At 31.5% G+C, this 20,497-nt stretch overlaps 1 protein-coding gene and 1 long non-coding RNA gene across 2 annotated transcripts; both read left to right on the top strand.

Moving 5' to 3' along the window:
- Positions 1-12,207: 12,207 nt before the first annotated feature.
- On the top strand, positions 12,208-15,234 carry LOC139900029 (uncharacterized). Its single transcript, XM_071882841.1, has 6 exons — positions 12,208-12,323; positions 12,514-12,728; positions 12,894-13,034; positions 13,137-13,575; positions 13,679-14,622; positions 15,150-15,234. The coding sequence occupies exons 1-6, from the start codon at positions 12,208-12,210 to the stop codon at positions 15,152-15,154; spliced, it is 1,860 nt and encodes a 619-aa protein (XP_071738942.1). The 3' UTR covers positions 15,155-15,234.
- A 2,472-nt stretch (positions 15,235-17,706) lies between these two features.
- LOC139899647 (uncharacterized) lies at positions 17,707-20,497 on the top strand. Its single transcript, XR_011777623.1, has 5 exons — positions 17,707-18,042; positions 18,129-18,188; positions 18,365-18,443; positions 18,561-18,714; positions 19,798-20,497. It is a non-coding gene; the product is annotated as an uncharacterized lncRNA (long non-coding RNA).

A 20,497-nucleotide genomic window follows, 5' to 3' on the forward strand; every position in this document is an offset into this window, starting at 1 on the left:
AAGGTTAAATGAATATTTTAAAACAGTTCAAAAATTTTGAGACTCAACATTACAGGTTTTGCTTATTTTATCGAAATCATATAAAGATTAAGTTTAAATTTAGTCGAAAATTCCCGGGTCATCACAGTACCTACCCGTTAAAGAAATTTCGTCCCGAAATTTGAGTGTGATGGTCATGGCTAACAATAAAAATGTATTCATGATAAATATGAGTTGATAAATAGAGTTTTATCATCATTGTGTAATATAGATAAAACGATTCGATTTGGTGAAACGTACGAATGAAGCTGTCACAACAGATTGAAATAGAGATTTAACTTTTGACGTAGTCACGGTGGAGTTTAGAAAATAAGGTACGTCTTAGCTTTTGACGTAGAGGGTTGAATTTAGAAAATATGGTGCATCTTGGCTTTTGACGTTGCCTTGGTTGAATTCCGGAATTCAAGGATTTAAAGAAAATCTTCAAAATTTATAAGATTTGATTATTCGGCGAATAAGGAAATTAAGATTTCTATAATTAAATATGGTGATCTGTCTCGATTACTCTGTCTGATATTTCCCTTATAAATCAAACTCTTTCGTTTTATTATTCTCACCATTCCTATACTTTCTTTCTTAGTCCATACATTCAAAAGATTGTGAAATGCTTAATCCAGTTCTGATCCTTGTCCTCATCCTTACTATCGCAACAATCATTCTCCTTTTCCAAATTCCACCAAAGGAATCTGCTTTCTTCTACTTCGCCCTTGGGATTATAATGTTTTTAATTCTCTCGTGTATTTATGTTGCGATAAACAATTGATATACACGGTTTGTAATTGATGTGTTGTTATCGGGCTTTATATTCTCCCTTAAATTTCAAAGCTCTATGCTTTTGTTTTCTCTTCCCGACTTCAAGTCAAGCGAATAATGGTCCAGAATTTGTAGATATAGAGTTTCGAATGATTATAATGTTCTAAGCAGGAAGGAACGTGATATCACGATTTGATTTTCAAATTTATCAACATCACGGAAGATAGAACCATCAAGAATACATTTTCTTGATTTGTTCAGGAGTTAAGTAGAATGAAGGAGTTATTTAACACATCACATGATGACGTTATGATCTGTGAATCATCACATCCCATTAGAAACTCAGCATGACTTACTGTAATATAATCACGTTGATCTTGTGTCATTATATTATACTAACTCATGCATCAGTTCCCAACATTACTTCAATAACATTCATATTTTAAGCTCGAAAGTTTACAGAATATGGAAACTAACAATTTCTATATAATGTAACACTGATAGCACGAAGAGATTAATGATTTCAGATAAGAATAGTTATGAAATTATCTTAAGAAATATGGTGGATATTTATAGCGAAAGATACGATGATATCTTGTAATTTTTAATATCGAAGGATGGTGAAGAAAATTTGTTCGCAAGAGTTTGGAGTCAGAAGCAAGGTATTCGCCAAAGATTTCAGCAGGCATTGAATTATTTGGATTCTTTGAAGTCAAACTTATTCTTTGTGATTTGTCCACGGCTTTCTTCATAGTTTCGCATAATCTGCTTTTCGGTACTAAATTTTCTAATGAATGTTTCCAATATAATGATACACAGGAAGCACGAAGAGGTATATAATTTTGGACGAGAATATTTATGAAAATATCCTCAGAAATATCGAAGATATTGATGATGATATTTTGGGAATTTCTAAGTTCGATGGTTGATGGAGAAAGATTTTTTGCAAGATTTTAACATGACTTCGGAGCAAGATAATTTCTAAAGATTTCAACGGATTCAGAATTACCTGAATTCTTTGAATATAGGGTATGATTCTTGTATTTGTCCTTGGTCTCCTTCGTGGTTAGTTCAATCCATTTTCCAGTTCCAATTTTTCTGAGCTTTTCCAACATACCATTCTTTATCATCACCCTTTCGATGATTAAGGTCGTTTACGGTAGTCTACGGTTTCTACTGCTTCATTCAGCTTTTTCAACATTCAGAATATTGATTTGTAGACTGAGTGCTTTTCAGAATTTCAGAATGGAAGATCATAATTCTAAAAGATACATGTTATATTTATACATATAACTATTGATGTAGAAATGCTGAGAGATTCAAAATACTGATTGCTAATTCCCGGTAATTGGCATGGTAATTCTCGTTATAAGATATGGATGAGTATATGGTAAGGTTTTAATGAACAACCATAATGATTCTTCGGAGAGACTTAAGTCAATAAGTAATGAAGTTGCTGCTAAGTTTTCTGATAATATGGTGGAATATAAACGGTTCTCCGGTAACGATGACGAAAGGCAAACTTATACATCAAGGTTATAATAAGGTTAATCCAAATGAAAGTCGAAGTTGATTTGCTGGAGCTGTGACAAAATTGGTTAATTTTAGAAAGGTATTGTAAAGTTATTTTCGGTAATAACACGCCAATGGATCTGGCACAGTTTTGAATTCAAAGTATGGCTTCGAAAGATGTAGGAATCTAAAAGTGATGTCTTCTGTTAAATCTTGACTTGGATTTTGATCGGTCAAAATCCGAATATGAAATTAAATTTGAATGAATATAGTTGTTCTTTGATGAACGGATACGTATATGTGTGGTTGTATGTAGGATAGTAAGTGACCGTTGAATCAGGTTCGAAGAATGTACAGTGTAACTTATTAATGTGAAATCTAAATATCCCTCGGGTATTACCTACCCGTTAAAATATTTTCACCATTAACAGTTTGTACGAAAGAATTTTTAGTTACAATCTTTATGAAAATATACTTACATATATATTTTCTTCAGAAGTAATTATGGATTTAATGAGTCAATATAATACTAGACTCATTTGATTTTCGATTTGAGCTAGAATATGTAATCTCTAAAACTATTAGGAACCACATATTCTTCGCAGAATATTGATGAAGTTATGGATCAATACTTCATCGTTAATTATTAGGATCCACATATTCTTCGCAGAATATTAATGAAGTTATGGATCAATACTTCATCGTTAATTATTAGGATACATATATTCTTCGCAGAATATTAATGAAGTTATGGATCAATACTTCATCGTTAATTATTAGGATCCATATATTCTTCGCAGAATATTAATGAAGTTATGGACCAATACTTCATTGTTCATTGCTGTTGGTACTCCTTGGTATCCATGGTGCGTATGATGTTGATTGTTCGTGGAACAGATTGTGAAATTGAAGCTTGGGACGTGGATGTTTTTGTTGGTGGTACTGTTGGTGCCGGTGATGTTGCTGAAGCTGGTACATTTTGCACCATACTTTCCAAATTGATTACTCGAGCGCAAAGTTCGTTGACTTCCTCTATTACGCCGGGATGATTGACTGTTTGAACAAGTGGATGAATTTGGTTTAGAATTGTAGATATTATGTAATCGTTGCGAGATATCTTGGCGATGAGGGTGAAGATGTTATTTCAGATAGGTTCGCCGGTAAGTGATTCAAGTTTCTTCACCGAGAGGGCAATGTGGTGGATGAAAAAGGATCGCCTTCTTCTCGTCTCCATTGATTTAGTCGACTACGAACCCATCAGATGAATTGAGGATGGCTGAATGGTTGGTCCATTCCGGTCACACTGCTTTCGGAGCTTGAGTGGGACTCCAGGTCGGAATCCGTGGGACTTGAACTAGTGATGGGTTCCATTTCGTATGATTGAGTAACAAATTTTTCGATGAGAAATAATTTTCGGATATCGGATGATATTCTAATTACATAGAATACCTATACATAGTGCAGAAGATCCCGTAAATTACGGAGGGAATTAAGGAAACGTGTCAGATAAAGTCTATAGTAACAGATACGCTAAGATATGGATTAGCGGATATGCTAAGATATGAATTAGCAGATACGCTAAGATATGAATTTTATTTATACACCATCTATGCAATGAATGCAGTAAGACGCGTTTAGACTTAAGATGATAAGCAGGAAATTTTCGACACGAAATGATGAGCAAAACTTTTGACATGCAGACCAGGTTCAAGTCCAGACTCATTAATGTAACCTAACAACTACTAGGTCGAAGTTCAGACTTCACTAATGCATCCTAACAACTACTTGTTTAGACACACTAATGCAGACTCACTAATGCATCCTAACAACTACCTGTTAGACACACTAATGCAGACTCACTAATGCATCTTAACAACTACCTGTTAGGCACACTAATGCAGACCTGGTTCGCTAAGACCACCGCTCTGATACCACATGTCATACCCCGTCCAAAATCTTCTGAATGAATACAATAACATATGGTACCATCGCGATGAACGGACCTCTATATGCCTTGAACGACTCCATGTAATGTCTCTAAAATGAGTAAATGCACAGCGGAAGATTTCTTTCATACCTGAGAATAAACATTCTTTCAAGTGTCAACCAAAAGGTTGGTGAGTTCATTAGTTTAACATAAATAATCATTTTATAATTTTAATAGACCACAAGATTTCAGATTTCCATTTCTCATAAACATACGTCCCATGCATAGAGACAAAAATATAATTCATATGGATTGAACACCTGGTAACCGACATTAACAATATGCATATTAGAATATCCCCATCATTCCGGGATCCTCCTTCGGACATGATATAAATTTCGAAGTACTAAAGCATCCGGTACTTTGGATGGGGCTTGTTGGGCCCAATAGATCTATCTTTAGAGTTCGCGTCAATTAGGGTGTCTGTTCCCTAATTCTTAGATTACCAGACTTAATAAAAAGGGGCATATTCGGTTCAATAATCCAGCCATAGAATGTAGTTTTAAGTACTTGTGTCTATTTCGTAAAACAGTTATAAAAGCAGCGCATGTATTCTCAGTCCCAAAATATATATTGCGAAAGCATTTAAAAAGGGATTAATGAAACTCACGCATATAAATATTATAAAATAGTTATTAAAACATTGCATGTATTCTCAGCCCAAAAATATATATAAAAAGGGAATAATGAAACTCACCATACTGTATTTTGTAGTAAAAATACATATAACGACATTGAACAAAATGTAGGGTTGGCCTCGGATTCACGAACCTATATTATTTGTATATTTATTAATATACATAGTTGTAATCGAACATATATGTATATATAAATTTATTAGTTATATCCCTTTTATATGGATAATATTTATATGTTTCATTTATTCATTTTGTATATGAAAATATTAACTTTTATTATGTTATATGTATTAAGTATGTATGTGTGTGTGTGTGTGTGTGTATATATATATATATATATATATATATATATATATATCGTTTGTTTGTTAAAATATAGTAATTATAATAATGCCATAATATTATTTGTAATGGTAAAAATGATAATAATGATAATACCTAATGTTACTAATAAAAATATTAAAGTTAATAATTTTGTTAATAATAATATTGATAGTGATGATAATAAGTTTTATAATACAAATTATAATAAGAATAATAACATTAATAGTAATAATAATAATTGATAATCATACTACTTAATAATAATAATACTAAAAATTTTAAAATGATACTAATACTAATATTAACAAAAATACTAATAAGTTTTATTAATTTCATACTAGTAATAATAATTATATTCATAATCCTAATAATAATAATAATATTTAGAGGGTACATTTTATAATAATCTTAATAATGCTAAAAAAAATACTAATGTTAATGATAGTAATAATTATAATTCTTATAAATATGGTAATAATAATAATTGTAGGTATGGTACTAATAATAATAATAATAATAATAATAATAATAATAATAATAATAATAATAATAATCATAATAATAAAAACAATAATAATTAAGATTAATAAGTATTAACAAATAAATAAATAAAGGCTAATAATAATCATAATAATAAAAATAATAATAATTAAGATTAATAAGTATTAACAAATAAATAAATAAAGGCTACCTCAAAACCTCTTCCAAAAATAAAACGTCGCAAATCGGGTTCGAACCCGAGACCTCTCAATTAAAGGCAAACACCCCTGACCAGTCCTCTATCTGTTTCATTTCTGATTTAATTTACACTTAAACTCTTTTAACTCGTGTACCCGTCTTTTTCTTCTTTAGATTAATTGATATTCAAGCCCAACAAGAAAAAGATTTCCGGCCCAATAATTATCCTAATCACAACTCGACCCAAAAAAAGAACCCATAACTGGATTGGGTGATCTTCGAACCAAGCAAAGAAAAAAAATGAAACAGATGGAGCGTGTTTGGAAAACAGGAACAACAACATATCATCTAGTCCAACCAGTATTTAATCCAAGTAACCCTAGGGTTTTCGGTCCACCACTGTATTCCTCATGATATCATATATGATTATCAGGATAATATTATCCCCACGTCCCTTTCCACACAACATAATCATAGCCTACAGTTTCTGGAATAATACTTTGTATAAATAAATCGTAAGTGCATCTTCTTTACAACTCATAAGTATTCTTTAATCATAGTATCATTGAAATTCATTGTTTACTATCCCCTTTATCGCTATATATAGTTAGTGGATGAAGCACAAGAAATGGCGGTATTTATCTTTACTTACATTTATAAAAGAAACAAACGTTTTAGCAGCAACAGCGATATTAGAAAGGTGATAAGTGGGGTTTTTAGGTTACGAAGGAGAACAGAAGGAAGAATAATGGTGGTAGCAGGAATTTTTATGTGTTGTTCATTTGATAGTGGCGTATCGAATGGAAACCAGAAGACAGATAGCATGTTGCAGCAGGTTTTGTTCGATTGGTCACAAAAATAGAAATAGATATAACATTATCTGGGTCACAAGTTGTAGAAGAGAGAGAGAGAGAGGAAGTGAGAGAGTAAGGTGGTTTAGGGTTTTCGTGAATGAAGATTGTAACAGATTATCGAGGATGTAGCTTTTTGGTTCGAGCTAATAATAGAAGGAAAAAAAATGGGTTATTTGTAGTAGTTTAAAGGTGATTGATTTGTGGAAATACTTCTCGGATAGACATGAAGAATCAACGAAGGAAAAATAGAAAATAAATAACGAAGGTGGTGATAAATCGATAAAAGAAGGTGATAGGTTATGGATGGTTGCAGTCGTGAAAGGATTAAGATGGTGATTTGGTTGGATTTGTTCAAGTAATTCACAAAGTGGTGATTTATTTTACAGTAGGTGATCATGGGTGGCTTCATGGTGTCCTAAGGTGGTCAGGTTAGGTGGTTTTATGATATAAGTGATTGATATTTGCTGAGACAAGAATATATTGAGTCTTGTATTATTGAGAAGATATTAGTCGACATGGAATCATGAATAAGAGGAGAAGGACAGAAACAAGAGAAAAAAATACAAAAGTTTGATTCTGATTTATAACAGAATTTGTAATCTATCTATCTGTTTAATTCGTGATTGGTACGAATTTGTAAACCTTAAAAGCAACTTTAATCTGTTTCTAATTCCCAATCCTTATTTATGATTTATATGATAAATTTTAATAATTATTAATTATAATTATATTAATAAAAATCAAAATACTATAATAATAATAATAATATTAATTAATAATAATAAGAGTAATATAATAATAAGTCACAATAATAATAATTTTGGTGAATTTAATAACAATATTATTAATGATATTAATAATAATAATACTAATTATATTAATATTAACATCATTAATAATAAGAATGATATAACAATTTTTACATATCAAATTTCATATTTGTATGCTATATATAATAATATTAATAACACTGATAGAAATACTAATATTATAAATAATAGATTGTATTATTTAATAAATAAAAAGATATTAATAATAATAATAGTGAAAAATATAACAATACTATTAAATTAAAATTGTGGTTCCAATTATTCTTATAATAATGTTTATTCTCGAAAAACATAAGTGTTTACTGGTACTAATAATATTAATTTTGATGTTAATAATAAAAGTGCTATATGTTCAACATGTCTTTTAATATAATACTATTACATATTATTAATTAGGTAATTTTTCATAGTGTATATATATATCATATCATATTTATATTTACATATTTATTTACACATAATTGTTCGTGAATCGTCGGGAGTATTCAAAGGTTAAATGAATATTTTAAAACAGTTCAAAAATTTTGAGACTCAACATTACAGGCTTTGCTTATCGTATCGAAATTATATAAAGATTAAGTTTAAATTTAGTCGAAAATTCCTGGGTCATCACACAATATATATACGTACGATAAATTTACACAATTAGTAATCAAGTATTTCAGTCAAAGAAAGTCAAAAATTGCTTAAATGAAAACAAACACTTTAATCACCTTGTTATATTGCTCCTACAGTGAGCTCTCGTCACATTCGGAGCACGAGCTTATAGCTTTTCCATTGCATACCAAAATGTGCCTGAATGTATAGTATATGCATATAAATAACACACCTGATATGAGACCAATAATCAACGGAACCTACACCAGAATATCACTAATATGAGACCAATCACCAACGGAACCTACACCAATGAAAACATGACCAACCCATTAGACGTTTCAATTTGGCCAATTTTGAGAAAGTGTCGAGTTGGGTTTGTTATGTTTCATCTCAAATGGGTCACATATGTGAATTAGCTTAAAAGACAACGTGTCAAACGGGGTTTTACAATAGTTTATTTATTATGCATATAACTAAGTAACTCGCGAACTATCAAGTTCCAGAGTATTGTTGTAGCATACAATCTTAGTAATTATATTTAAAGATTCAACTGTTATTAATAGAAGCCCAGATATTAGACAAAAGAACAGTTGCTTGTTAGTTTTACCCGACCAACCTAATATTTTGATACATTTCAATTATATATAATATATATTTTAAAAAGATATACAATTTATATATTGGAGTCACCCAAGCAAGTGCATTATAATAATTTATAATATAGTATCAACCGAAAAACATATGATCAAGGAATCTAAAGAGATATGACCTGTGTAGTAAGGAGTTCAAGATTTCTTCTCAAGACTGATAAAATTTAAATAATTAGACATTTTTGTTTTACCCACAAATTGGCACAATATCATTACTGTATTAGAGGAGATATAGTGTTTGTGACTCATATTTAGAAGAAATCATTTGATTCATGTGTTATGTATAACCATAATTTTCTGTTCACCATATAGTTGCAAATGATGCAACTATAATTTGCAGATCATCATAAGAAAAGTTACATAAATAATATTATAGCATTCCAAGGCAGTATGTGATCAACTAAATATGTGTTAATGCTTGTCCTGATCAATTTTAGCTTCATTTGAAACCATCTAATGGTAACCAAATATAAAATTTGCTTTATCAACTGGTTATAAATCGAGTTACTTAGATAAATGTAGGCATTTAAGAATCGCTGAGAAATACAAATATTACTCACAATGTGTGGTGCCTGCTTCGTCAAAGACCCTTATCCAGCTCTACAACGCCATTTGAAAGACAATTTTGTTAAGAACGTACTATATATATTTGTTAACATGTTATCTCGATCGTTGATGGCTTCTACAATTTTAGCCCCTAAAAACGCATTGATCTGCATATATTTTACACCAAATAATGAAAAACTTGTGCTCAATTGGCTATTAGTACAAAACATAATGCACAATTATCTAGTCAAAAATTAGCCATTTTGAATTTCTAAAACCAAAATAAGTTACAAAATAGAGTTCTAAAAGTAGTAAACATCCCATGTAATATACATTTGTCATATGAAAATCTGATTAATAAGAATCATATATGTAAAATCATGGAACAAAAGTAGACGATCAAACGGCAGCCCCAACAATGAAGATGTCCTGATAAAGTTATACGTATGAACCAAAGATCACCACATTAATTAAAAAAATTAATACTGCTCGAAAAATAATATCGATTACTGATTAGTTATTAATGATAATTAAAAAAGATGAAATTAATACTAATCGATCAAAACCTGGACATATATCTGGTCATGCCGGTCGCCGAATGTTCGTTGAGCCATTCTACTACCTGGAATTCATTGAAACTTTTATCAAACACTTGGTATGCAATAACCAACAATATAATTTGAGAATTAGTGGTCTAACATGATTTTTTCCTTCACATAATTTGCAGACCTAATAATACAGGTAACGTAGTAACTACTTTAAACAAAATTACAAGTTAAATTGATAACATGGGACATGACATATGTGTTATACCAGCAAGAAAAAATTCTTATTTGTTAAGATTCTATATACCTTCTAAGACGTACTATACATATAATCCATAACTATAATAATGATGTAGAATGATTTCAACCTGCAAGTAAATTATCATTGTTAGTAGCTATTATCAAATTGATTATTATGTTTAAACATCTAATTTTAAAAATTAGATACTTAATTAGGTTTTATTAGTAAACATAAAGTGGAAATCTGATATCAAATAGAAAACGATAACGCAAACCTGTATGATATTCTTGCACTCCAGTTGGGCCGTCGATCAAGCGATTCTCGCCGATGAAGAACATCTGGTTGTCATCCGATTCGGTCATGATTGGGACAAAACTTGTATACAGGTACGCACGAAAACTCTAGCGATTTCTATTACCCATCGGAGACAGTATACAAAATTTATACCATCATGTGCGTAAAAGTGTAGCGATTAAATATGTTGTAGCGGCTAAGATTATTAAGGCAACCGTAGGCCATAATCAGCGCTGCAAAAGGTTATGGGTGGATGAATGTTTAAGAGAGAGAGGGACGATGGGTAATACGGAGTAGATCTGGTATTTATTTTTTTTGGAAAAAAATATGACGGTAATAAGAATTGAGGAATGTCATTGGTCTTTTAATTCTAACCGGTAGGATAATGTTGATTAGCATTGGGCCACGTGTTATTTTGTGGTAATTAAGCAAAATAATTGTGATTAAATTCGGGATTAACACGTGAATTATAATTAGCAGATTAATTCTTGATGTGACATGTCAGCAGTATATCTCATGCTTTATGTGATGTAGGGGATAATTTCACAATGAACATATATATTCAGATCATCACTATATACATTAAAGAGGGTTTCGATTAGCTAATAATTATTTTCAAAACCGCCTTAATTACCGTTAGATTAGAAAATTACATAAGAATACCCCTTGATCCAACGATCCTAATCATTTCTTTAAAATATTAAGCTAATAAATCATAAATCATTCTTGATTAAAATTATACCCCTTGTATCCTTAAAATAAAAAACACGCGGACCTTAAGGATATGGATTCGGATTTCGGATCCTTACCCATCAAATCAAATATTACAGACTAAATCCCTAAATCAATTCATCTTCATTCTCTTCCAGACCTAATCGATATCTAAGCATTTTTGTTGTATCTGTTAATTCTTCTTCCATTATATATCTATCCTCATCATAGTACGGATTAAAGCTGTTGAATCAATTCGTGTGCTTCATCCCTCCGACGTCGCTTCTTCAATTAATCCATTTCGTTTTCTGAATTTATTCTTAATCCATTATTATTCAGTGTTATTTATCCATTTTCTTCTTCAATTCCATCTCTATTTAACCGTTATTGCCATCTCGATCGTCAAATTCATAAGCCGGTAAATATTCATTCATCTCTTATTTATTCTTTAGTTCAATTTAAATTAAAGATTGTTGAATGTGTCATGTATTTAACCTGTTGAATGCCTCTATATTCTTTAGTTCAATTTAAATTAAAGATTGTTGAATTAATCATGTATTTTACCTGTTGAATGCCTCATGCAAAGTTTAATTTTTTGGTTTTCTATATCCAATTGATACAAAGATTACGTTATTTTTTGGTTTATTCTTCTTATCATTGATTGCATTACATTTTATTTACTAAGTTACTATTAAACTAAATTGTTCCTTCTAAATAATATTTAGTGGTGGTGTTATATGTGTAATATGTTTTGATTTTTTTTTTCTGTTTTGATTTTCCATATCCCAATCGATATTTCAATGTATTATTGAAAGGAAACCCCTGATGTTATTAAAGATCATCCTGGAAAAAACAAAGACAAACAAGAAATTGTTTCAAGCTTAAACAGAAAAAGGAAAGATCTTAGTTCAATATCAAATCAAATCATGAAAGGTATATATATTTATTTTAATTATCAAATTTACTTTGAAATTGTATTTGTAAATTCGCAAATCTTCTGATAACATGATGAGTAACAGATTTTCCGAAATTTTCAGGTTCATCATCATACTCAAAAAACACAAATCCAGTACAATATTCAACAGGTTCAAATCTGCAACCAACGTCCATATATGTCTCAGGTAAAGTCACTTTTAAATTACATAAAGTATACTAAGAATGAGAGACACAAATCCAATTGTATATTAAAAAAGCAGTTATTGTATTTTAAATTTTGGATTACTGACAGTATTTAATGGTATAATAATCTTTAATTGTATAATATGAATAACTTTATACTTACATTGTATTTTATATAAGCTGAATATACAGAGAATCAAAAATCAGGTTTAAGCCAAACTGCAACAAGTTCTACAAAAAAAAAAAAAGGAAAAAAGGTAGACCTCCAAAGTACAATGTTGATGTTCTTAATTACTCAAAGAATGGAGAAGATAATACCACAGCCATTGTTACAAAAACAGAACCTCAGAGTACATCCATAAATACTGTAACTACAAATTCAATACAAAGTAAAGCAACAAATGAAGGTATGACATTGCAGCTATGTTTTGATAATTATTATTCAGACTATCAATAAGACATTAACCATTAATTACAAATTCAAATTTAACAAAATATATTCTATTTTAAAAAAGTAACTAAATTAATAGCACAAGTCAATATTTTAGTAAACATGTTACTGTAATTTGCAGGTAACAAGCAAAAAACTGGAAGACCGAGGGGAAGACCATCTAAGTACACAACATACAAAGATGATATAGAAGACAAAAAATCAAACATCCCCAACAGAGACGACGATTCTGAAGATAAACGTTATTCGGGAATACACAATGGTAAGTACATTACCATTGAAAATTAAACTCATATAATTAAAAAAATAACTAACATTCACATAGTTTTCAACATATCTAATATTAAATTTTGTTTAAAAACAGAGTATAGGGACATAGGTGATCCTGTTTTTATATGTAATGAATGTGAGGCTAAGTTATGGAAATCAGAGGCACAACGTGGAAATAAAGCTTTGCGTAAAAAGGTCTACTCACTCTGTTGTCTAAACGGAAAAGTTGAACTTCCAAAACTAAAACAGCCTCCTCAATTACTAATACAACTATTGAAAGGCGATTCAAAAATAAGTAAGAATTTTATTGAGAATGTTAGACGCTATAATATGATGTTTAGCTTTACATCGATGGGCGGTAAGCTAGACTATTCAGTAAATTCTGGTAATGCTCCTTTTGTATACCGTATGCATGGTCAAAATTATCACTTATACAGCAGCTTACTACCACAAGATGGTCAAGATCCTAGATTTTGTCAGCTATACATTTACGACACCTATCATGAGGTCGATAACTGGATAAAGGCTTATGGGTAAGCATTTAAATCTAATTTAACCTACTTTCATCCACTTATACAATCAATATTATTTTGACAATTAAATTTGTATAATCTTTTTTTAACTATTAAATAACAGGAAATCAAACAAAGCAAAAACAAACAACACCAGTAATGAAATTGATGTTACAACTGTTTTTCAACTCAAGGGTCTATTGGATTTCACAAATCCTTTAGTAAAAGAGTTTCGTCATGCAAGAGATAGATTTGACATGGATTCAAATGAACCTATACGATTAAAGATAATTGGGAGCCGAGACAAAGATGGACGTACACATAATTTGCCAACAACACATGAGGTAGCCGCTTTAATAATAGGTGATATTGATGGTACCACTGACAAAAGAGACATAATCATAGAAACAAAATCAAAACGTTTAGAACGGATCAGTGAGTTACATCCTTCTTATCTGGCACTACAGTATCCATTATTATTTCCATACGTAGAAGATGGATACAGGCCTGACATCTATCATAAAGGTGTAGAAATAGAAGATGCAGTTGGCCATGCACGTCTTACCATACGAGAATTCTTTGCATACCGCCTGCAGTTTAGAGATTCTGAAACTTCATTATTGTTAATTTCTCGGACACTGTTACAGCAATTTCTCGTCGATGCTTACACAATGGTTGAAAACACAAGGTTGAATTACATACGTAACAATCAGAAGGCATTCAGATGTGCACAAATTTCAACGCTTTATAATGCTCAAGAATCTGGAAACTACGATGTCTCAATCATGGGAACAAGGATTACTCTTCCATCATCTTATACTGGTGGTCCAAGGTATATGAGACAGAATTATTTGGACGCCATGGCTATTGTTAGAGCATACGGCTATCCTTCTCTTTTCATTACATTCACGTGCAACCCTAACTGGCCGGAAATACTAAGGATTTTAGCCCCATTAAACTTGAAACCCGAAGACAGACCAGATATCAGTACACGTGTTTTTAAAATTAAATTGGATTCGCTCATTCGTCAGATAAGGGAAGAAAAATTGTTTGGCCAAGTAATTGGAGGTAATTATAACTTCTTTAAATATTTAATTCAACAGATTACAATAAAATTAAATCCAAAAAATGACTTGCACACAACATGTTGACACCGGATTAACCTAATCCCTTTTTATTATCTCAAATCTTTCCGTGCCTGGTTCGGTGGTTCCTCTTCCTCTCAGGTTCATCTTCTTCATCCATTATCATGTTCAATTCGCTAATTTCATGTGCAATAAATTTCACGATGAACACGATTCGTGCAACGGTGATTAAGCAACGATTTTATCATTACACCGTATACAAAAATCGTATCGCTATAAGTCCGATTGGAGTGAATATATTTCATTTATATCATTACGCATCTTCTAATGAAATCAGTTTTATTTCCTTGAATCCATTAAATCATTGTGAGTATATGATTAGGGTTATGATATCAAGTAAACTTCCAATATATACTATGAAATTATTATTTTTTGTTTATAAGTAATAGTGATATTATCATTATATTGTGAATTGTGATTAGTATTTTATTATTTTTTGTTTTTTCACAGATTGATGTATATGTTCAAAGGAAAATCATCAATCGTAAGCCTTTAAGACATACTAATATTGTTCAGTTTAAAGAGGTTTGATTGTTTTCGTCATTACTATGATATCTGTTTAAGATGGTTCAATTAAGGAAAATTAATTTGATGTTTTTCGAGTTAGTTTTTTGCCCTTATTGTTTTTAAGGATAATGGCAACTAAGAAAAGACGGAATGAAGACTTCAGATACCAGTTGTTCTTATGTTAATAGTGGTATTCATTTTGTGTCATCTCTTGAATCATTAGTTGTGTCAACGGACCTCTCTCAGAAAATTTATGTCATTGTTCGATGGATTTGTGTGCCTCATGTTGATTTTGAAGTATCCGGTATCTTTGCTTTAACTACTTCATCATTGTAAATAATTTCTAATAATGCAGGTATGACTATATTTCTTTATTAATTGTATTCCATGTTGCTATTTACTTTTGTTTTTTAAAGGTTCCTCATCTTATTAGTCATGTTATGTTCATTGATATTTGCAGCTTAAGCTATTTCATACATTGACTACTCGCAGGGTTATGCCAGCGTTGAACGCTAACAAACCCGATTGGACGCCATCGCACCAGCAACACCCCTTCCAATCAACCGATTACCCCAAAAGCCATGTCTGAAAGAACGAATGAGAACATACGGAGTATAAGAAGAATCAATTATGAGCTTTCACCTGATTCATTCGGATTAATCTTTCTTCAGCGCTGTTTTCACTATTTTTTGATTGAAAACATAATCAGGTTAGTTTTAAAATTTTCTTTTTTCATAGTGGAAACGGTACAACAAAGGATAATATCGGTTAGGGTTTGAGTTATATTTGGGGATAGTGCATGTAAAATCGATTTTGAATTTGTCTCGATCAGGTTGTTTTTTTTGCTGAAGTTCGATGATAACAAAAGTGGCATTAAATTTGCTGATTTGCTTTTATATAATGCTGTTGATAAAAAGCATTTGGTTACTGGTAGAAAATGTTGTTTAAAGGTGGTAATTGTGTCATCACATTTTTGTCACAAACTTCTTTGAATCGCCAACCAGAGGTTGCAGTTTCTAAAGAATCTGAAATGATTGTTGTATCAATGCTGGACAATTGGTCAGTGCCTGCAACTTCTAATTGCAAGGTAAATTTCGTATTTTCTTTTATAAGTATACTTTAAATACTTATGTTTTGTCATTTAATTTTGATATGATAATAATATTGCTTCTTTATCCATAGACTAAATTGTAATATTGGTTCTCTATAACATACAAATTGTGTTATCTGTAGCTTGATATACTATACTGAAAGTACCTTCAGCCTGCACACCAATTTTGGTCTTATATGTTGCAAATAAAGACCATGTTATGTATACTTTTTTTTTTTTTTTTTTTAGATACGACACTGTTGACCCATTTTAATATGAATGGGTCATTTCAGGTCAGTCAAACATGTTTAAATAAGTAAGGGAAATTGTATCGTAAGTGCTCGATATATATTTTGAAGCATAAACCATGTGAAGGGTTGGGTTTACATAAGGTCTTTATGTTGTTATAAGTGATTGTTGTTTATACACTTTATAATGTTGCCTAAGTCGAAGTTAGTTCGTCATTTTGAACCTTCCCCATCAACTGTTCGCGCAGGTCCGGTTGGTGTAAGTTGTTCGACTTTATCAGCAGCTAAAAAAAGTCGTGTTACACGACCACCTATTAGTCATAAACAGGACGTTGTGGTGGCTTCTTCTTTTGTGCAAACTGTTGGTCATCAAAACACCTGGCAATCGGGTCGGGTTGGGTTGGGTTTGGGTCGGGTCGAAACGGGTTTGGGTTTGAACGAGTCCGGGTCTAAACGGGTCAGAAATTTTGAACGGGTCCAACGGGTCGGGTCAAGAGCGGGTCGGGTTGTGTCGGGTTGGGTCGAGACCCATTTTCCCCCCGGGTTGGGTCGGGGCAAGACCCTTTTTCATAATTTTTTTTTTATGATTCCGATTTCCGTTTTCATTTTCAGACTCGCTTTCCCAAATGAAGTTTTCTGATTCGCAATGCGGGAAAAAAAAATTTAAAAAAAAAAAATTTAAAAAAAAAATTTTTTTTTTTAAAAAAAAAGTTTGATTGAAATTTTGTTTCGAAAACAAAAATTTTTTTTAAAATTTTTTTCGAAAAAAAAAATTTTTGAATTTTTTTTTTTATGTTTCCGATTTCCGTTTTCATTTTCAGACTCGCGTTCCCAATTGAAGTTTTCGGATTCGCAATGCCAAAAAAAAAAAAATTAAAAAACAATTTCGCAAAATAATTTTGAAATTTTTTTCCAAAAAAAAAAATTTCTGAATTTTTTTTTTCCAATTACATGTGATTTTTCACGCCACATGTCGCGCTCTCATTGATTCCTTGGATCTCAACTTAATTTATAGATTCAAATGAATATTTTTTTTAGAAAACGCACGTTGAAAACATTCGACGAAAACGCCATGCAAAAACCGCGCTTAAAACGCGCGCCAAAAAACGCCTGCCAAAAACGCGCTGCGAAAAATTCGCGCCGAAAATGCGTGCGATGCAAAAACAGTGCCGAAAACGCGCGCTGAAAACAGCCTTCGAAAAACGCGCTACGAAAAACTAGCGCCAAAAACGCGCGCCGAAATCTTGTGGTGAACACGGGCATAAAAAACGTAGGACCCATTAGACCCGAACATAGGTCCCGTTGGACCCGTCACTTTTTCCTTGTGATATAAGCAGTTCAATTTTGGACCCACAATATATCTTATCCTTTATAAATTGAGACCCTATTGGACCCTAATATTAAGACCCAATGAACCCATTTTTTAGACTATGGGTTTGATTTGCCAGGCATAGTCATCATAATGAACTTCTGTCAATTGGTTCTTCAAGTAATGTAGGTATGTATGTGTTACTTATTTTTTGTTGTCTTTGCCTCTTACATTTGTCATTCTTATTTAGGATTTTTAACGAAGTTGCTTTCCAGGTGGTGTGTCTTCTCCTTTTGGAATCTCAGCCTGTTTAAATACTTATGTTATGACTGAAGGTAGCGTGTTGATCATGTTTGGTTTTTAGTTTTTTTCACTTTAATGATATCAGTGTCGGTTACCATATTTTTTCGATGTTTTGTTAATCTTTATTTCTCAAGAATTACAGGGTACTATAATGATATTGATTGCGATTGTGTATGTTTTTATTGTGGGGCTCTTTTTTGGTATGAAGAATGATTAAGATATTCGTCAAGTAGTTTGTGTTTCAATCGTCGTTTTGAGAGTGGTCGTGTGGATCTACCAAGAAAAAGGTATCATCCTGATTTAGCTTGCACTGCTGTCTATGCTTTATGTTTATGCACCATTACAATTATTTAAAACATATAAAGTATGTTGCCAAATATTTACCATTCGCTTATTGAATGCAGAATAACCAATCCAGTACAAGTGACACCAATAGCAGCCCTGTGTCCAAGAGACAAACAAAAGACAATAGAAGCGATTGTTTACAGACGGTGGACCGCAAAAATCGCAAAAAGCGAAAACCCACACGGATATCGCTACATCCTCCTCAATACGCAAGTAAGTTTTCTAAAGTAAATTTAACATACTGTAAACCATTTTATACAAAATATACCTTAGCATGACTATTTTGGTCGTTTAAGCTTTATTGATGTGTCGTTTACATCTAATCTTTTATATGATATACAAATATAAGAAATCAAAATTTTAAAACTACCCTAAACACTGAAGTGGTTTCATTTGGCATGTCTATTTTTGTCGTTTAAGTTTTATTATTGTGCCGTTTACATCTACTCTTTTATATGATCTATAAATATAAAAAAAATTCAAAACTACCTTAAACTTTTAGTTAAGTGGCTTGAGATTTATATTTCTTTCATGTTGACCACGGTTCAAGTCCCCTTGGGAATCATTTATAAAAAAATAGTTACTGCAAGTTCATAAAACATTTCGATTTTTGTTAATATCAGTTACTTTTCATGTATACCCTCACTGATCTCTTACTAATATTTGTAAAAACAGATTATTCACTTCAGAAGCATAGTTGTAAAAAAACTTGAACTAATTTGAAATCCAATTGAGTTGATATGGATTTACTGTACTTTTGATCAGTTATTATATAGCGAAAAAGTGATTTGAGTTTTTGTATGCGCATTAGTACATCAGTTAAAGAATTTGTTCGCAAATCATAGTAAGATCAGTACTTATGTCTTTTAACCCTTTTTTTGGAGTTAGCAAATATGTTGTTTCAACTTCCCTATGGTTGTTTATTTGCTATTTATTCTTCATATGTTTATTATCACAAAAAGTTGATATAGTTGTTTAATAGTCAATAATCTCTTTAGTTTAGGCAGTTGGCTCGCGCATAACACTTTGTTGGTTATGCCTTAAAGCTAGAAAACAAATGTTGTCCATTAATAATAATGAGTCTTTGTATTAGCTTATATGCATAAGTGAAATGTTCTTTTGTATTAAGCATTTATGAAGCCACAACATCATATATTAGTTATAAGCACAGTTTCTGAATGTTTCTGCTGGTATTTATAACAATGCGATACATCATCAGGTAGAAAAATGCTCTACAAAAACTATAAATCATTTGTACACCCATTAAACATTAACACATTTCAATAAATTTTACAGGACAAAAACAATATACATCAACGACCACAACACCAATACCGCCAACACCCAAGGTTGGAGAACTCGGATCTCGGAGAGATGTCATTTGGACGTTTTTGGGGAGATCTCGGCATCTCGGAAGGATCTCGGGGAGGTCTCGGACGTTGACTTACATTGACTTTTTCTTTTTTTCAATATAAATAATATATAAATAAATATATGCATATTTATATATTTTTACGAGGTTTTAAAAGAAAATTCGAGAAATAGGCGATAATATACGAGAAATTACGAGATTCTACTAGAAAATCCGAGAAAAGTGCGAGAAAATTCGAGAAAGCGTGACTTTGACCAAGTTTGACCCTGCTTACCGAGAAATCTCGGGAGATTGACATATCCTCTCGGCAGCCTTCCAAAAACGAAATCTCGGAGAGATCTCGGGGAGAAATAAGGAAAGGAGATTTACAACGCTGCCAACACCACAAAAAGAACCACAAACAAGCAACATTGGCACAAAAAGAGCACTATTCCCAGAAGACAGACTCAAAAAATAGAGAAGAAAAAGGAGTAAAAACTAAAGAGTCACAGAACATCATCTCTTTTGTCTATCCATATTAATGTATCTTTTGCCCATCCATCTTAATGTATGTAATGTATGCAATGTATGAAAACTACAATGTATCCAGTATACATAATGCTTCTATATGCAAACTACTATATA

The sequence above is a fragment of the Rutidosis leptorrhynchoides genome, chromosome 3 (assembly GCF_046630445.1).
Source record: "Rutidosis leptorrhynchoides isolate AG116_Rl617_1_P2 chromosome 3, CSIRO_AGI_Rlap_v1, whole genome shotgun sequence".
In the NCBI taxonomy this organism is placed as follows: Eukaryota; Viridiplantae; Streptophyta; class Magnoliopsida; order Asterales; family Asteraceae; genus Rutidosis; species Rutidosis leptorrhynchoides.